Source organism: Pituophis catenifer, unplaced genomic scaffold, assembly GCF_029215685.1.
Source record: "Pituophis catenifer annectens isolate HBS135680 unplaced genomic scaffold, rPitCat1.0.hap2 SCAF_8, whole genome shotgun sequence".
Taxonomy (NCBI): domain Eukaryota; kingdom Metazoa; phylum Chordata; class Lepidosauria; order Squamata; family Colubridae; genus Pituophis; species Pituophis catenifer.
Window position 1 is genome coordinate 52,585,876 of NW_027256888.1, and position 20,026 is coordinate 52,605,901.

Consider the following 20,026-nt stretch of genomic DNA (forward strand, 5'->3'; position numbering starts at 1 on the left):
ACTATTTTTTATATATAATTTTTTTATTTTTTAATATAATAATTCCATCTTCAATTAAACTGATAAAAATAGGATCGCCAATATGATCGCTGATGTCCAATGATGGATATGGCACAAGAAGAAAAAGTCGTCCAGGTACAAATAATCAACATTAAAACAATATTCATTACATTAACATTAATTCTATAATATTAAAATGATAATATTAAACATAATAATCATAACATTTGCTTCTTTCTCTTAACATATCTTCTTTATTTCACTAATCTTTTTCTTTTGTTTCCCTGTTTCTAACTTCCATTCTTGTTATCTAACCTTTGATAAAATAAGTCCCATGTCATGTAATATTCAGTTGGTTTTTCTCCTTAATTGCTAGCATTAGTCTATTCATTTCTGCACATCCTAATATTTTCCTGATCACATTCTCATCTGTGGGGATCTCTTCACTTTTCCAATTTTGTGCAAATACAATTTAAGCTGCAGTTAATATATGAATAATTAAATATGCATTCTCCTTACTATATTTTTGGAGTACCTGTCTTAAGATATTCCATTCACCGTCTTGTTAGTTGTAGAATACAGGAGTGGCAATTCTAAACTTCCAGACACTGTCATGTTACCAACTCTTGTATAAATCATTTGTGCTGATTGGTGAGTTGTAGCCCACTAACAGAAATATATTTCTGCGCTTAGAGAATAACCCAATCTTCCCATTTTTTCTTTTGCTGCTTAGATATGAAGCCACTGCCGTTCCAGACTGAGCAGTGGAAGAAAGGAATGCAAAAAACATAAGTCTAATCAAAGGTCAGGGAACATGCCAAGCAGAGGAACAAGGCAAGCCAACATATGAGATTTCTTGCAATGTATGAGTTACTGAATATAGATCAATTAATTAATCAGGCACAAGATTAGTTGCTGCTATGTATTATCAATTAAATGTTCAAAGATTTGTCGACTGGATTACATTGCTATGTTTCTTTTCCATATATATTAAATGCTGACACATGCTTTGCCTCAACAGTTTAAAACATGAAACAAAAAATAAAATTATAAAAGTGTAATCCAGGAATACACAAGTGCTTTACTGTTTCTGGAATCACTGCATACCAATGAAATACTGCACCTACCTAGAAATGCACAATACAGACTTTTGATGTATCTGCTAGAGTGTAGTATATTGTAATATAGAAATTTCAGATTTGTTCTTCAGCTGATGCAAGTATGTTAGAATAGATAGTTATTTATTAATAAATACTTATAACACTACATTATATAGGTTCTGTGATAAATCTCCACAGATTTAGAATGGAGGGAGGTGTGAGAAAGGGGCTGAGTTTAGAGTCCTTGCACAGGTCTATGACGATTTGCTGCAGCCAACTTGCCATGGCCAACTTGCTGCAGGACAACTCGCTGTGGGACAAGAGTTACACTAATATCAAAGAAATGGTGGAATAGAATCATTAAAGAAAGGATGCAAATGGAAGAACAGAATGAATTGTGAATGGCAAAAATTAAAATATTTTAAAATTTATTTTAAATTTTTTTAAAAAATATTTTTAAGTAGAAATCTATTTATTAAGTAGAATTGTTAAATTATCCCACAGTAAATTGTCCCTCAGAGAATTGGCCATGGCAAGTTGTCCTGTGGCACGTTGGCCACTGCAAATTGGCTGTTGCGAGTTGGCCGTGGTGAGTTGGCTGCTGCAAATTGGCCACTGCGAGTTGGTTGCTGCAAGTTGACTGTGGTGAGTTGGCCACTGCTAGTTGGCCGCTGCTAGTCACTATGAGTTGACCATGGTGAGTTGGCTGTGGCAATTTGGCTGCTGCGAGTTGGCCATGGTGAATTGGCCGCTGCGAATTGGCCACTGCAAGTTGACTGTGGTGAGTTGGCCACTGCAAATTGGCCATGGTGAGTTGGCCACTGCTAGTTGGCCGCTGCTAGTTGGCCATGGTGATTTGGCTGTGGCAATTTGGCTGCTGTCAGTTGGCCATGATGAGTTGGCCGCTGCCAGTTGGCTGCTGCAAGTTGGCCACTGTGAATTGACTGGCGAGTTGACTGTGGTGAGTTGGCCGCTGCAAATTGGCCATGGTGAGTTGACCACTGCTAGTTGGCCGCTGCTAGTTGGCTGCTGCTAGTTGGCCACTGTGAGTTGACCATGGTGAGTTGGCTGTGGCAAGTTGGCTGCTGCCAGTTGGCCATGGTGATTTGGCCGCTGGTAGTTGGCCACTGCGAGTTGGCTACTGTGAGTTGACTGTGGTGAGTTGGCTGTGGCAAGTTGACTGCACAAGTTGACTGTGGCAAGTTGTCCCATTCCATCTTTGCACAGCAGAAATCAGCGTAGCCTCCCCCAGACTCCCTGAAATATTATTTCACCATTGCCAAGAGAATGCAATCAGTCTTGTAAACTGGCATTACAACACTGAAGAAGTAATTTGATTTACTGACCATGTGGGTCTGGTTCCTTGTGCCTGACAGTTCTGACCAATTTACATAAAATATTTCCAAATCATAACTCCAACTTGCCAAGCTTCTGGCTTATGTACCCTTTGGAGTTCCCGGAGTTTGGTTGTTTGCTTTCAGACATTTAATTACCCAATTAGGCAATTAAAAACCTGCATCTAAATGTATACTGGATGTGTAATCTATGTGATATATTTTAACTTACATGTTTTCATTATGTGTTTTTTTATCAAATTTAAAAGTTATAATCTTACCAGGTTTCAGGAAAAAATGCTTTTTTTACTCATAGGACATAAAATGTTCATCTAAAGTTATCTGAAATATATTAAACTCATATGTTTTGTACTGCAATATAAATAAAAATATAAAGAAAATAATCAATTAATAGATTCTAATATAAGGAAAAATGATCGATTCAACTATTTACTGTACTAAGATTCCTTTGCATTTTTTAAAAAATTTGATTTATATGCCGCCCTTCTCCGCAGACTCAGGGCGGCTTACAATGCACTAAGCAATAGCCTTCATCCTTTTGTATATTTATACAAAGTCAGCTTATTGCCCCCACAACTGGGTCCTCAATTTACCTACCTTAGAAAGGATGGAAGGCTGAGTCAACCTTGAGCCTGGCGAGATTCGAACCTGCAGTAATTGCAGGCAGCTGATCTTAACAACAGGGTGCTTTAGACCACTGTGCTACCAAGGCTCTGCATTTAATGTCCATCTCCAAAGGGAATAATTTTTCTTAATTTTTAGCTTAAAATTTTTGAAACATATTGTGATACAATGTTTTTCTCTCCTCTTTCTCAAAGTTATCTTCCAAAAAACACTCATTTTCTCAGTCTATTTCTCTCAGAAGACTCTTACATTCTTACACCCAGACACACAAACATACATACATTATTAGACCGGTAGCCTATCCAAGAATGTTCCTATTTATTTTTCCAGTCCCTGTGCTGAATTTTCCAGGCCATTTTCATCTGTCTTGCAGCTCCAGGTTATTTCCTCTCTTTGCTTTTTTTTCTTTGGAATTATCTAGGCTGAAGGAGAATTTTGATGACCCATATTAGTGGCACTATCACATCAAGCTGCAAATTCTCGCACTCAATTAAGAAATAGTGAAATATATTGTGGTGCTTATTAATTCAATGCATTGGCTGCATTATGGAATATGAATTTTATTAATCCATTCACTGATGTATTTCAAATTAAAACATACATTAAACAACATTTTGCTAGCTTATGTGCCTTAGATAAGTGGAGAAGGACCTTGCTCCGTGATGGTGAACCTATGACACGCGTGCTACAGGTGGCACACAACGCCCTCTCTGTGGGCACACAAGCCTTTGCCCCAGTTCAACTCTGCGGTGCATGCGCCTCCCGCCAGCCAGCTGGTCGTTGGGTCTCTGCCATGCATGCACAGGGGCGGGGCATGTGCGGAGGGCACACGCATGTGTGGGACAGGGCACATGCGTAGGGCGGGGCACATGCACAAAGGTGGGGTGCATGCGGGGGCACATGAATGCACAGGGGACAGGCGCAAGTGGGGGGTTCCACACATGTATTGCATTTTGGGGGGGTTGGGCGCAGGTGCATTTATATGTGTGTGCTTTGGGCACTCGGTCCAGAAAAGGTTAGCCATCACTGACCTAGCTGATCAATTTCCTGTTCTTTGTCCCTATCTTTAACTGTATGAACTACATTTTTCTTTATTTCTTCTGGAAATGTAAAATAAAGAATGAATACTCTCTTTAATGCTTATTAAGAAATATTCATTATGATAGGCACTAAAAAATTTAAATGTGACATAAACCAATTCAATTCTGGCTCTGTTATTTTAACAACAATCCCCAATCAGTATTTCTCAGATTTCTGGATCTGAAAGTGAAAACATATACACCACCACTTATGTTGAATTTTTTTTTAAAAAAGAAGGGAATAGATATTTATTTGCAAGTGAAGTATCACTCACCTGATTCCTGTCCCTGGCATTTGCATATCTGAACCTCTGAATGTAGTAGAAGACCAGCCATGCTAAGGAGATGATCATCAACACAATGAAGGAGATGGATACAAACACCACAGAAGTACGACTAACATACTTCTGCAGGTTACGGGTTCCCACCGTTATGTGCATCATTACGGTAATATTCCGCTCCAGTAGGCTTACTATTTCTTTTCCCTTTGGCTCAGGGATCATTATCGCCACCACATCATCAATACCTATCAGAAAAGAAAGAACTATTAACAGAGAAATGCTTCAAGTGATCCCCAAAACAATTTTATTTTCTTCAAGAATGATATCAGTGGAAAAGAAAATACAAAAACAATACGGTCAAAAGTCACCAACTGCTTACCAGCTTTCCGTTTTTATTCCCCAAAGGGGTGAGATCAAAATATAAGACCGTTTATTATAATTTTGTGATTTTCTGTGAGTTTTATAAGACAAAATGAATTTCTTAAGTCTCACTAAAAATACCTTCCAAGTTGGATTCTTTGGGAATATGTCTCTCAGAAAATCTAATTTTGTACATTTTAGCAATTACTTGCTCATCAGTACACAACTTCAAATTGTGACTTACTTTGCTCCATATCCTAAATCAGAGTTCCCCAACCTTTTCAGATCAGCGGGGAGGTGGGGGGGAGAGGGGATGGTTCCATGCGCGGGGCGGGCAAGTATGCATGCACAGCTTGATTTGCATGAGTGGCGATTTGCAAATAGAGTATGTGTGCATGCACTCGCCCACCACTTCCGCTACTCAGTTCCAAAAGACTCAAGGCCCGATAGTGGGCCGCTGCCCAGGGCTTGGGGATCCCTGCCCTAAGTCTTTATATTCATTTAAAAATCTTTCAGATTCAGATATAAATGGGAGATTGATTACAACTATATCCTTCTACTATTAATTGTTTTCTTGATTTTATTGCCATATAAAACCTCATAATGTCTTCAAGAGAACAGACATTGTTCAGTTTCTACAAAGGTAAAGGTGAAAAAACTAATAGCTATATCTGAGATCAGCAAGAAGCATAGTTCATAGATGTAGGATCTACCTTAAGAGTTACATCTTGTTCCCAAATATCTATTTGCAAATAGAATTTATCTTTGCTGATATATCTGCGTAGAAGTACAAAAATTTCTGCTTCAGTTTTTTTTCTTGCTGATGTTTCTAGTAAAATTTTTAGTAAAATTTTAAAATAATAAGATAAAAGCTAAGACAAACTAATAATAAGGGGGGGAAAACAGAAATAAAAAACAAAAAGTGCAAGGAAGAAAAAATATAAAGAAGTGGCTTCTGATATTCTTCGCAGTAGTTATAAGTACTAATATATTTCCAACTCTCTCTCTAAAGTTACATCATCTTCTTTCTATAAACTATCCTGTCTATTTATCAAAACCATGTCACAAGTTAATTGTATTTTCATTTTTACACTAAAAGTCTATAAGAGGGTTCTAGTTAGCAGTAAACAAAGATAATATTTTTTCTATAATTAAAGAAGCTAATTTTCTCATTTCAGACCAGCGGGGAGGTGCGGGAGAGAGGGGATGATTCCATGCATGGGGCAGGCAAGTGTGCATGCACTCGCCCACCACTTCCGCTGCTCAGTTCCGAAAGACTCAAGGCCCAATAGTGGGCAGCTGCCCAGGGTTTGGGGATCCCTGCCCTAAGTCTTCATATTCATTTAAAAATATTTCAGATTCAGATGTAAATGGGAGAATGATTACAATGATATCCTTCTACTATTAATTGTTCTCTTGATTTTATTTTAAATTCCCCTTCATAATTTTTCAACAAGTCTTGGTATGTAAATCATTTATCTTTATCTTTTATTTCTGTATAATATGCTAATATCCATAAATGTGTTTTTGAGCATAACGTGGGGTTATATCTATTCCATATTCTCAAAGTGGCACATCTAAAAAATTATTTTTTCAAGACCATAATAACTTTAACCCACCATAAATATGCCATCCAACATCAGGTAGTGACCGTCTACTTGTAAACATCTCATGTTTTTCAGCAACATCTGTTCTTTCATCCAGACCATACAATAAGCAGTAAAATACAATTTTAAATTAAGCAAACCCAATCCTTATCTTTCCTTTGCATTAACTCTTTGAAACTTACATTGACCTCTATGAATAAAATTCTGTAAAATTATTGTTAACCTTTCAGCCAAAATCATAGCAAATCATTTATAATCATTATTCAATAAAGACACTGTTCAATCATTTTTGTTACAGTCAAATTTTGTCCTTCTTTAGGTATTAATGTTAGAGTCTTCACAACTATCAGGAATCTTTCCATTTTGCAAAATAGTATTCATTATTCTAAAGTTGTAAAAACTCATCCTCAAAACATGTGTAATAAGAGCAGGGGTGGGTTCTATTTACCTTTACTACTGGTTCGCAATGGGAACAGCTTCTGAGCATGGGCAAATCAGTGGTGGGTTGCTCCCGGTTCGGTCCAGTTCTATAGAACCGGTAGTAAAACCGGTGGGAGGCTCCGCCCACCCACCACGATGTCATCAGCAGAAGCACGCATGCTCCCACTGCAAACCAGTAGTAAAGGTAAGTGGAACCCACCCCTGGTGCAGATCACCCGTGATGACATTGTGGCGGGTGGGTGGAGCCTCCCACCGGTTTTATGGTTCTATAGAGCTGGACCGAACTGGGAGCAACCCACCACTGAATAAGAGGCCAGCAGCCCATCTAAACCAAGTACCTTTTCTGTTTTAATCTTTTTGATAGCTTCCCACAGCTCACTTATTATTATAGGTCCATTAAAAATTTATCTCAGATTGTCTGTTGGCTTAGGTAAATATAGGTTATATAACTATTCCAAAGAAATCTCATGACATTTATGTAATGAGCCCATTAAATGGCTCATGTAAGGTGCTGTTGCTGGAGCGTGAGGTGGGAGTGATTTTATTATATTAATTTATTATATGACTCTTCTTTTATTAATTATATTGTTGTTATATGAGGTTTTATATTCTGTAAGCCACCTTGAGTCGCCATGTGCGAATAGGCAGCAATATAAATTCCCTAAATAAATAAATAAATAAATGTATACTGATAAAACATTCTTCACATATTCACATTATCTGTTATTAAAGTATCCCCTTCTTATAACTTTAATATCATTTTTCTTTTCACAATTTATACAGTGGGGCAAAAAAGTATTTAGTCAGCCACCAATTGTGCAAGTTCTCCCACTTAAAAAGTTGAGAGAGGCCTGTAATTGTCATCATAGGTAGACCTCAACTATGAGAGACAAAATGAGAAAACAAATCCAGACAATCACATTGTCTGATTTGGAAAGAATTTATTGGTGACTAACTAAATACTTTTTTGCCCCACTGTACATCAACTGTTTCTCTGGTTTATTTGTAAATTCAAAATTTCTTTGTTTTGCATAGCATAGCTTATTTCCATCTTCTCCCTGTTAATATAATTTGGGGCATAAATTCCCAATATCAAAGTCTTAGCTCTTTGTAGGTTCTACTTTCATGCCAGCTTCCATCCTAAGAAATCCAATATAAGTTTTGGATATAGTTGAAGGTTTGTATATAGAACAACTCCATTTGTTCTTCAAATCTGCTTAAATAAAAATTCCTCTCCCAAATATTTGTAAATTAAATATTTTATATCTTTTTTTCCTAAAATATATTTCTTGTATAAATCACACCTTGTTTTAACTTATTTAAATAGTGTAATATTTTTTTCTGTTGTCCCATTTATATTCCATGTTAAGCATTTATAATCGAGCACCCAATGTAGTCTTTTTAAATGTCTTTTTAATGTTGTAGCATTTATTCAATCTCATCTGCCAGTCACTTCCCTTTGTATTTCCTCTAAGTCTTCTTTAAAAATTTTCAAAAAAACTTGCTTTTTGCACAGAATTCAACCTAAATGCCTGCTGTTTGAAAAAAAAAAAAAAAAAAAACCACTTCTTCCAGTTTATCCCACCTAAATGGATTTTTTTCTGTGTAAGATTGCCTATCAGAAAAAAGTACTTTTTTTGTTTTATGTAATATTCTAATTGGGATTTCTTAAGCAGAATTACATCTCTATTATCAATCCTCTATCTGGTATTAAAATGCTGCTGTAGAACTTCATGTTTTGTTTTCTTCCTAACAAATTATAAAAGGACATCCCTCGGAACATTTTTTAATTTTGCAAAATGCATAATGATCCTATAAGACTTACCAATCTTTGTATCAATATTATCCTCCTCTCAGTCCAGAAATTCAAAGAATTTAATTATCTTTTCTCTAATATCCTCTCCATGTTCTTCTGAAATTGCTCTAAATCTTAAACAAAATTCTTTTCCCCTAAGCTCCAAAAATACCAAATTGTCTAAAGTCCTCTCTATCTCTCTGTCTATAAATTCTGTTTTACTTTTCAAGACTTCCACTTTTTCAGTAGTTTGCTTTAATGTGCTGAGTAAGTTGCTGAACAGATTTTTCATTTTTCTTAACTTCTTCTTTCAGATCTTTTTTAATACTTGCGGAACGTTCTTCCATTTTCGTTTTAACTGTTGTAGTTATATTTTTACCAAATTATTCAAACAATTTCTGCAAAAAGTCTGATGAAATGCCCTTATTGGTAAGTTGTTCTAATGAACCCTGCATCCTTCTCCCAGTTTGGCAGATTTTTTTTTTTTTTTTTTTGTGGTTGCCATGGTTAGAAAGTGAAAGCACAGTATGTCAGTTACTATGGTGAGAATAAAAGGCAACGTTTTTTTCAGTTTTGTTTTTTCTGAGTCTATTAGTCTATTTAAGTAGTCAGGTTTCCCAGGTAGGTACAGTCTGTTAATCTAATTAAGTTTACTATATTCAAAGATACTTTTGTCAGAGAAAAAAGCCCCACTTTTAAAAATCACTGTCCCTGTTTTCAGTTTGATGTTTTCTAATATCACAATCTCATCAAGCTTTTTGTCTTGAAATTAAAATTCTTTAAAACAGAATTCTTCAGACAAAAAAGTCACATTCACTGAGATTATTTAATCGTCACTGGTGTTCAGAATATCTATCTTGGGTTGTAAAACAGTTAAATCATAAAGTGATTAAGCAAATGAGACTTTTGCCCATCAAATATCCATAAAAGGCCGCACAGCATTTAGGGCACATTTAAGGTACATTGTAAATCCTTGACTCCAAACTATTCAGCTCACAATCAACAACAACAAAACTAAATTCTGGCAGTTTTTGAGAGGAACAGCTCTTCCAGAACACAAATGGATAATACTATAATTTCTCCTTCTTCCAGAGAAATTTTCTGCCAGCCAGAATTGACCCTTTGCTGGTAATTGTACCTCGGTGCTATCTCTGTCTGCGGAACTAATGACAGAGACATCTAACCAGGAACTACCTCCCCTTTTTTCCTGTTGTAAATTTCAGACTTTGATGAATATGATAACCTACTGAACAGATTTCCTTTCTTCACTTGAGTCAAGCTTTTTCCGCCAAATGTACTGCTTGCCATCATACACCACTGCCCGGATTAATTTCTAGTTATTTATAACTTGCTTGGCAGCACTTTAGCTCTTTGCCTTCTTGGGGCTATTATTTCTTCTAAACAAAAAACCTTGTCTCGTTAAAAGAATGGCTTCATTTCTTAGTTTACCAATGGACCTCTCTAGCTTCCCTCACTCCCTGCTTGACAGTCAAAAAGAGTTAATCCTTCCTTCCCTACAGTGGTTCCACACTTAAACATCTAATTGCCCATGTATTACTCAGATTCTTGGCCTGCAGATACCCTGAATTGCACTTGGATTCTGCCAAATGATATCTTTCAACTTACATTTTCAGTTTTACTGCCATGGCACCAACCCAGGCTGTCTGGTCACAGAAAAAGAGAACCTACAATAAGCATAAGGTGGAAATTATCTCGGTGCTTTATATGTCAGCTTTGGCATTTTTCAGAACAGAGAAGTGATGCTACTTAGCTGAAAAACAAGACCAGATCTATAGCAGGCAGATGTGAAAGCAATTGTAGAGAATCCTGGGCTGATAAGACTTACACAGTGAGCCAATCCTGTCTCTCTTTGTTATATATTATAGGGTTATTTTCACAAATTTATTTGGCACTTCTTACAGTAGTTTCTTCTCCCTGGATTCCTTACATTTTCCTTATTGTGGTATTGAGGCTATTAAATTATTTAGAATAGAAATCTTGGTTGAGAGATATTGATCGGTTCCAGACAAAATTGGCTGTTCTAAAATTAATGTAACCTAGTTATAATTGAGAACCAATTTGTTCTAGCGATTAAGGTGCTGACTAGGAGCAGAAAAACCTGAATTCTGTCTTAGGCAGGGTGGTCAATTGAGTGACAGTGAGCCAATCACTTCCTCCCAGAACAATATTGATTTGTCTATGTAGTCACCCAGAGTTAAGAATGAATTGAAATAGTCCCTCTAAAAAAGAGTCATGACTAATTGATAACATATAGTTCAGTGAAGCCTAAGTGCAAATAACGTAGTCTAAACCCAAACCATCATAACTGGAATGATAGAGAATTCTACAAAGTATAGTGTGATGCATATGTAAGAATATAAAACAAAATATTTCGGTTATAGTATTCAATTAGACAAATGGGAAAAACTATGGAAAATAAATTATAAATTGACAATGTCTGTACCCTATAAAGAAAATCTCTATAAAATGTTTTATAGGTGGCACTTGCCACCAGCCAGATTGGCAAGAATGTTCCCCAGCACGCCATCAACATGTTGGAAATGCAACCACCACAAAGGCACCTATTACCATATGTGGTGGACCTGCCCAATGGCGAAACAATATTGGCAAAGGATCAAAATACAAATAGAGGAAATAACACACCAAAAGATAGAACTAAGATCAGAAAGCTTCCTACTAGGCATAGTGAATGGACACTATGAAAAAGAAACAACATATTTAATTATACATATGATAACAGCAGCACGAATACTATACACGTAACACTGGAAGAGTAGTGATATACCAACACCAGATAAAGCAATCAATAAAATTATGGAATGTGTGGAATTAGATAGACTCACAAAGGAATTACAAAATAGGGAAGAACATGACTTTTACTTAGTATGGGAAAAGTGGTATAGTTGGTTGAAAGATAGGAAAGAGATGAAGCAATAGGAAGTAAACAAAATGACCAAGTATGATGGAAACAAAGAACAGAAATAGGTCAACAAAGATCAATAGTAGGTAGACAAAAGGGAATGACCAAATAAGGAAGAGTCAAAATACAAAGAGAAATGTATATTACAGTTGCGACATGTATTGAAATGGGTGTTTATATGTTTTTATGTTTTGTACGTTTCATTTTTCTGTTTAGTTTGTACTTATAAATAAAAATTGAAAAAAAAAAAGAATATAAAACAAAAGGTGCTACAATTCAACTTCTTATCAAGAAGTGCAGCACAGTGGTGGGTTGCTACCGGTTCGCCCCGGATCGGGCGAACAGGTAGCTGTGGTGGTGGGAGGCTCCGCCCACCTGCACGGACATCTCTACACATGCACAGAAGTGTTGTGTATGCACTCACAAGCAAACTGGTAGCGAATGAAATTGAAACCCTCGACTGGTGCAGCAGCAGTGAAAAAGTTGAAGGAATTATAAAATAAAAGGCATCACAAGGAAGCTCACTAAGCTCCAACCAATGAAGAATGACCTTATTATCAAGTACTTTGTTGCAAAGCTTTTAATCCCAATAGTTGGGATCTAAAGAAAATGCTAGTGTTGGATGCTTTTGAATATCTGAATATCTGTTAGAGAAGACGACTCATTTCATCTGGCTGATTAACCAGCAAGTCCAGTCTTTAACTAAGAGTTTTTTTTAAAAAACTTATCTCATACATTAATGAAGAGAATCTACAAAATCCTTTTTGGATGTGAATTATCAACTGAAATTTGGCAGCAGGGGCACACAAAGTTAGCACCATGTCTTTCTTCATTAAAACCCTTTTTAGGACATAAACTATTTTCAGTAACTTTAAAAAGTTACAAAGAGATGAAATATGTATAGAATGAGGGGTTATTTTATAAATGGGGACATCAGACCTAATAGACAGAAACCAGTAATCTAATCTTTTATAAACTAACTGCCTACAACATGTACAACTTCTCTACAAAGATGTGTACCCTGTAAAATCTTTTAGGCCAGGTTAGTGTTACATACGGTATGTCTGGGGGCGGGGGAGTAGGATGGATATATTTATGAAGCTAAAATGCACTGAGAAACCTATACAAGATTTTCCTTAACATGGCATTATATCATTAAGCCCCATGTTCAAGTGTTTGGTCCTGAGCTAGACTAAGTCAAATGCAAGTATGCAAATGCCTCTCAAGGCACTCACTTTCCTGGAAAAAAAATGGGGACTCCAAGAAAAGTGCAATACAGGTATTCCTCAACTTATGACCATAATTGGGATCAGAATTTCCATGCTAAGTAAGGCAGTTAAGTGAGTTGCACCCGATTTTATTATTTTTTTGTCATGGTTGTTAGGTAAACCACTGCAGTTGTTAAGTGAATGTAAGGCCATTAAGCAAATTTGATTCTCCACCCTTTTCTTTGCTGGTCAGAAGCCAGCTGGGAAGGTCACAAATGGCAATTACTTGGCCTCAAGACAGTAACAGTAAATACATACTTGTTGCCATGCACCTGAATTTTGATCATGTGACTCTGGGATGCTAGGATAGTGGTATATGCAAGGACAAGGTAAGTCATGTTTTTCATCTCAATGTTGTTCTAACTTTAAATGGACACTAAACAAATAGTTGTTAGGTTTAGGACTAGCTGTAGTATTTGCATTATTTGAAGCACGTTAGACATTAAGAGCAAGTCTCCATGAAAGGCAAAACTACCAAGTTACCAAAAGCAGCATAGAAGCTACATTGCTATGCTTATTGTTTTAAAACTGGACTTCTCATAATAAATGGTACTAGGAATATAGAACATTAGAGGGATCCAACTTGAAAGGAATCAAAGAGAGTTACTATAGGAAAAAGAACTTACTATGAAACAGAACATAAAAAGTAGACTTTTATGATGAAAGATAACATGTTCATATAAAATATTTTCAAATCCTGATTTCTCTTCTTAATGATCCTGTTTTTGGATTATTAATTGCATCACAGCCCAGAAGTCTAACAATATAATATGGTAATGATAGCTGATTACATTTTGTTTCAAATTATTGTCATTTAATACTGCCATGGAGAAATTACAGTCTGCATTTGCTTTTTAGCTATTAATCAAATAGTACAGATAAAATCTGGTCAAATGCTAATTAGGATTCCCTTTATAATTTAGATCAGAACTCAAGACAAAATACACCTGATTGTGATACTTCCAGTATTGCACAAACCAAGACAGAATGTAGAGAAGTCACATTTTCTTCTCAAGTTTCTGAAATCATTGTCAAGGCTTCAATTCAAAAATTGCCCATTTTAATTCCATGCAGACCATTTGCAAATTTGCAAATGCCACAAACATAATCAGTGGAAGTGTTCTTTTATGATCTTATGCTTCCTCATCTTTGCACAACAGTGCAAAATGAAATATACTATGATTCTATTAAGTTAAGCATTCATAGAATATCTAAGCATTAACATCTCTATTCAAAATCATGAAAATGCTCCATTTATTGCTTTGGGCTTTCCAGAAGAACATTACTTCTCACATGTTAAGAGGTTACTTTTATTTTGTTTGTATAGTCTTCTGTGTGTTTTTCTTTTTTCTTTTTAGTGGAACCATAGCCTTAATGGGAACAATATTAAGACTTCAGTTTAATTTTGCAAATCCATTTTTTAAAAAAATTCAGAATCTTCACAATAATAGTCACATGCTAAGAGCACTTCTGCTGGAAGCTCATCCAGCTACTTATTATCCTTCCCCCATTTAACAGATTCTCTTTCCGTAAATCTCACAAAAGTCATGAGAAGGATCCTCAGGTCATCAAGAAGCAAGTCTGGCATGGCTGATATGAAAATTGTGGACAGAGCATCCATTGTGCTTCAGTCTCTTTTTAGTTATGTAGAGTCAGCTTTGCTGGTTTATTTCACTGCAAAGCAACATCTGCTTGTGATTCCCTACCCCCAGCCTTCTGCATTCTCTAAATCTGTTCCAGAGAATTGGGATATCATCTGAAGCAAATCCGGGGCATGCAAGCATGTATTGGAGAAGGGAAAACAAAGACATGTTCTGCTAAATGTAATTCTGCTTATGAAATATTGAATTTAGCCCCAAATCAAAATTGAAAGCCTTGTCAACCCAACCTTGAGATTCATAAAATCTAAGGTTGAAGTTTAATTCAAATAATCCTTTTATCTTTTTTATGCTTTCCAGAGAAGAAAGTTCAGCAGTCAAGGGTATTAGCAAACACTTCTAACCATTATGTATGTAATAGTTACAACTGATCAAACACAATGAAGCTATACATTTTAAATCACAAACAGTGATATAATTCTACGTGGTAACTAATATACATCTATGGTTTTTGTGTGATCATTATGCATCAATATAAAAATTTTCACTAAAGGATATGATGCCAGGATAATCAGTTCCATTTGCTAATACCCTGAGCAGTTCAAAGAGAGATCTACAGTAATTTCTATGTTCATAAATGGAGAAGAGCTATCATATGTGAAAAATGAATGATGTTGCTTGGTCTTCTCATAATGCTTTGAGATATTAGATCAAAAGAAAAATAAATGTGGATATAAAAAGAGCATTTATAGCTAAATGCTTCAAAGAGGATTTTTTAAAATTGCCTTTATCCTGAGAAAAACAAATTTATAAAAGCAAGATATAAAATTATCTTTGACTTTCTGTGTAAAATCTGACAACTACGTAGCCTTTGGCTGTGGAATGCAGATATGTATGCATGCCAAATATTTTCATTTCATTATTTAAAATTATATTCTTTGCATTTATCCTTACAACAACCTTATGAGTAGAGATGGCAATGGAAGACATTTATCCATGGCAAATGGATAAGAGTATATTTCTGCTAGTGCAATGCGATACTAATTAACGTGTGTTTAAGAGAGCAACTATTTGTCCATACTGTCACCAGTAATTGACTTAACAGCCTTCTGCAATTCTTCAGCCTTCCTGCCAGGCTAAATGCCAGGTAGTGTCTGAGTTTGAAAACACACCTTCTCTCAGGCATGGATGTGCTCTCAATATTTCCTCAAGACCTTCCCTGCTACTTGGGGGGGGGAGGCTTGTTTTAAAAGACAGGGGCACAATTAGAAGAAAAGAAGCAAAAGGTTTTGCTGCAGATTCAAGTTTATCTTTAAGAAATATATAAATATTTTAGGTAGGAGTGGCATCAAATTTAATTTATTTTGTCTCTTGGTACTGATTCAATATTCTTTATATATTTGTACAAGCTTTGTAATTGTATAAACGTATTGCATTTATCACACTTCATCAGCTAATGTATCAGGACATGCATGAATATATTTATTTCAAATATTTTGAATTCATACTTTTCCTGTAGATGAGGATGAGAATTATAATTATAATAAATCAGTGTCATCTTTTATTCTTTGTTGTGTTATAATTAAACTTGCTCCATATTGAAGGAGCAAGTCAAGGTTGTCCCCTTTCCCCTACTTATTTTTATTGGCATTAGAGCAACGGGCAATGAAAGTACATCAAGAGTATAAAATACCAAAAGTCAAATTCTAAACATAAGAACACAAATTGAAATTACATGCTGATAATTTACAAATAAATACTGAAACAAAAAAATGTTTTGTATTGATGGTGAAATATATAGCAGTATGGCTTTGTGTCAGGTTGTTATAAATTATAAATAAATATAAAATTCAAATTTTGTCGTGGAATTTTAACAGAAGAAGAAAAACAACACATGCATTTAATAATGGGGTTTAACACTACTGCAAAAAAGATCAGATATATGGAATTTACTTGACCAAAAATATGGATTTATTTAAAAATAATTATTCACAAATTTGGAAAAATATAGCAGTAGATATTTCCAGATGGAAAAAGTTGAAATTGCCTTGGTTAGGAATAACTGCAGCTGTTAAAATGAATTGTTTACAAAGACAACTTTGTCTTCCATGGACATATATTGAAAACAAGATATTAAGTGCCTGGCATAAACAAGTTATGAACTACGTATGATCCAATAAAAAACCAAGGACTACATTCAAAATTTTACATGATTGAAAAGAGTAAGCCAGACTGGTGCGCCCAAATTTTAAATTGTATTACCATGCCAGTTGCTTAATATGGATTAAGGAGTAAATTGTCAATCCTTATAAATCAGCACTTCTACAGAAAGGCAAGACTTCTCAATGACCTGTATGTATATATCTGGATTAATACAAAGAAAAAAATCAATTTATAAGACATCATGGAATATTAAGCAATATATTGAATGTCTGGTATAAATATAGAAATAGAATTAATCCAGATTTTTTCTCTTTTTGCTCTGTTAAATATTTACTTTAAAAACATTTTAAAACTTTCAAAAAAGATATTATCTACAAATGGACATGGAAGTGATAATGCTAACTGTAATCCAGGGGTGAAATGCTCCCAGTTCGGACTGAATCGCCCGATCCAGTTGCGATGGAGACGGGTGGTTCAGAGAACCAGTAGCAAAAATCCCTGCCCCACCCCCATTGCCCAGCTGAACCGCACAATCATCAGAGGCTTTTTTTTATTTTTAAAAGCATTTTTTCTACAACCTCTTTGGCCGAAGAAGTTATAGAAAAAATGTTTTTAAAAGGAAAAAAAGCCTCTGCCAATCAGGCAAGACAGCTGGGATCGTCAGAGGCTTTAAAAGCATTTTTTTACAACCTCTTCAGCTGAAGAGGTTGTAGAAAAAATGTTTTTAAAAGTAAAAAAAGCCTCTGCCAATCAGGCAAGTCAGCTGGGATCGTCAGAGGCTTTAAAAGCATTTTTTTACAACCTCTTCAGCTGAAGAGGTTGTAGAAAAAATGGTTTTAAAAGTTAAAAAAAAAAAAAGTTGGCCACTCAGTCATATTACCCCCACCACTACCAAGCCATGCCCACATAACCAGTAGTAACAAATTTTACATTTCTCCACTGCTGTAATCTATATACCATAAAAGTCTCCTGTTTGTAACCTTCAATTAGCCAAAATGGTGCATTCTAGGACTTGTAGCTGCTGCAGCACCACTGCGGTCATCCATGGGCATGGATTTTGTTGTTCTTTGCCAGCTTCCCACAACTATTGTCAAAGGGGAAGTTTGCAGAAATTTAGAAACCGGTCCCTCTCCCAATGGTTTTTGCTCAATTGTGGTCATTCTGTCTCTCTATTTAAGAGTAAGAAAGTATCGTGGCTTCTGGCTCTACTTTTTCAGTAAATTCTAAACCTGAATTTAGCTCGTAAGCAGCACTAAACAAACTATGGAAATAACTGTGTTCTGTTTAGTTCCTCTCAATGGCCAACAAACAAACAAACCAACAACTAGAGACAATCAAGAAATAAACCCAGCATGTTGTTCATCTCCAGTAACACATAATTTGTACTTTTGATTTATTGTGTTATCCAGTGTGGCCAGCTTGTCTGATCTTGTCTGAACAATAAATAAATTACAACATTAGTTTTTTTTTTAAAGCCATAACACTGTTAAGAATAAAGAAGCAAATATTGAACCCAATTTCTGTTATTATAATAGCATCATTAATACATTGTTTGCTTTGATCCATATTATAGTCCATATTTACTCTGGCCACTTGAAAATAATAGATGAAATCCTATGGAATTGAAAAATTCTTCATTTCATTTCTAATGCAAAAATATTGCTCTGTTACTAAGTATATCGCACCTGAGATTAGAACTTTAGTAGAAAATTAGTATGTCATTTGAATTCATATCTATGGAAGGAGGACTAGAGATTAGATGCTGAATCCTTAAAGAGTAGATTATGATGAGCTCATATGTAAAGTATATAAGATCTCTGATTTAATATCCTAAAGGAGAAAGGAGTCAATGTAGAATAAGAAATGCTGTAGTTATAAAATGCTGAAAAATAAAGGGGATATGTAAAGAAATGCAAGAATAAACATAAGGATATGCTGTACATAACAGTTACCAGAAATGGAAAGAATTATGTCACATGGTCTTAAACTGAAAATAAGGCTCACAAGAAATGCCCAAACCAATAAGAACAGCTGTTGTGACCCTGACTCCCAAGCCTGTCCTAACAGAGGAAGAGGACTCAGAAGGTGATGGGGAGGAACTGATAAGGCCTCCCTCTCCAGGACCCTCCTCTCTGGCAATGCCTCAGGTTCCATCTGAAGGCCAAGAGGAACAGCCTGGGATATGCCAGGAGGAAAGCATATCGGAACAACAACAGATAGGGAGTGAGGATGATGAATCCTGGCTTGATCCTAGGCAGTGTCGGAGGGAGAAGCGTGCGCAGCAACGAAAGAGGTGTGGGAGGGCCAGAGTTTGAGCTGAGTCACTGAGCCACACCCCACAAGAAATAAAAGTGGGTGTGATTGCTCTTCAGGCTTTGTGACGGTCAAAGTTAAAAACCTGAGAGTCACATCACATTACCTAAAATCTGGCTTGTGCATATTTGGATTGGACCTTGGATAACTCTTGCTTCATGGATTACTTTTTGCTACTGAACCGGACTGAGGATAAACTCTCTGTTGCTTACTGTGAGTGAAAACTGACTTGGCAGGCATTTCGCAGTTTACTGCCAAAATTCTTATCTGCAAGGGTTTCTAGTCTGATTGCTTAATAAAATCTTGGCAGGCATGCCTGGTTGTGTGTTTGCCTGTGTGGGGAAGGGGGACAGAACATCAGCATTTCTAGCTATGCCAAAAACAAAAGGCTGTGAATCTCTTGTGTGGAGTCAAAAGGTAGAAAAGTTGTATGCCTCTTGTGTGGAGAAAGAGGCACATTGATAACAGGTAGCCATCTTAAGTTTTATTTTTTATGTCCATCTTCCTTCAGAAGGGAAACAAATCTCTTGCTGACCATTGTTGCACCACTGGGATAGGAAGGGAGCTGCAATTTCAAGATAGACCAAAGAGGATAAAGAAATGCTTACCCAGAATTAAATAGAATTTAAGTTCTCAGCATGAGATAAATTGCATCATAAAAACCTGAAGAAACAGAAGAAATGACTGCAGAACTGCTAACTGTAGTTTTTGAGAATTCCTGGAGAACTGGCGAAATACCAGAAGACCAGAGAACAGAAATCTTGTCCCCATTTTCAAAAGAGGAAGAGGACCACCCAAGAAATTACAGACATGTCAGTTAGGCAATGTCTATGAGCAGATTATTAAACTGCATATCTGTGAGCACTTGAAAGGAATGCAGCAATTAATAAGAGCCAGCATGGGTTTGTCGCAAATATGTTATGACAGATTAATCTATGTTTTTGTCAGAGATACTAACTTAATAATTTGGAGAAATTCTGTAGACACAATGTACCTTGATCTCAGCCTTCAACAATGACTCACAATAACCTAATGACCCACAATAACCTAATTAAAATTGTTAAAATACACAATAGGCTGGAAGATACAGTGTTAGCTGGC

The 20,026-nt window shown here is 35.9% G+C and overlaps 1 protein-coding gene across 1 annotated transcript in view; it reads right to left on the reverse strand.

Moving 5' to 3' along the window:
• RNF150 (ring finger protein 150) overlaps window positions 1-20,026 on the reverse strand; it is a 75,381-nt gene that overhangs the window by 18,375 nt on the left and 36,980 nt on the right. Inside the window, 1 exon segment of the mRNA XM_070948322.1 lies at window positions 4,434-4,684. Coding sequence (XP_070804423.1) covers window positions 4,434-4,684 — 251 coding nt within the window.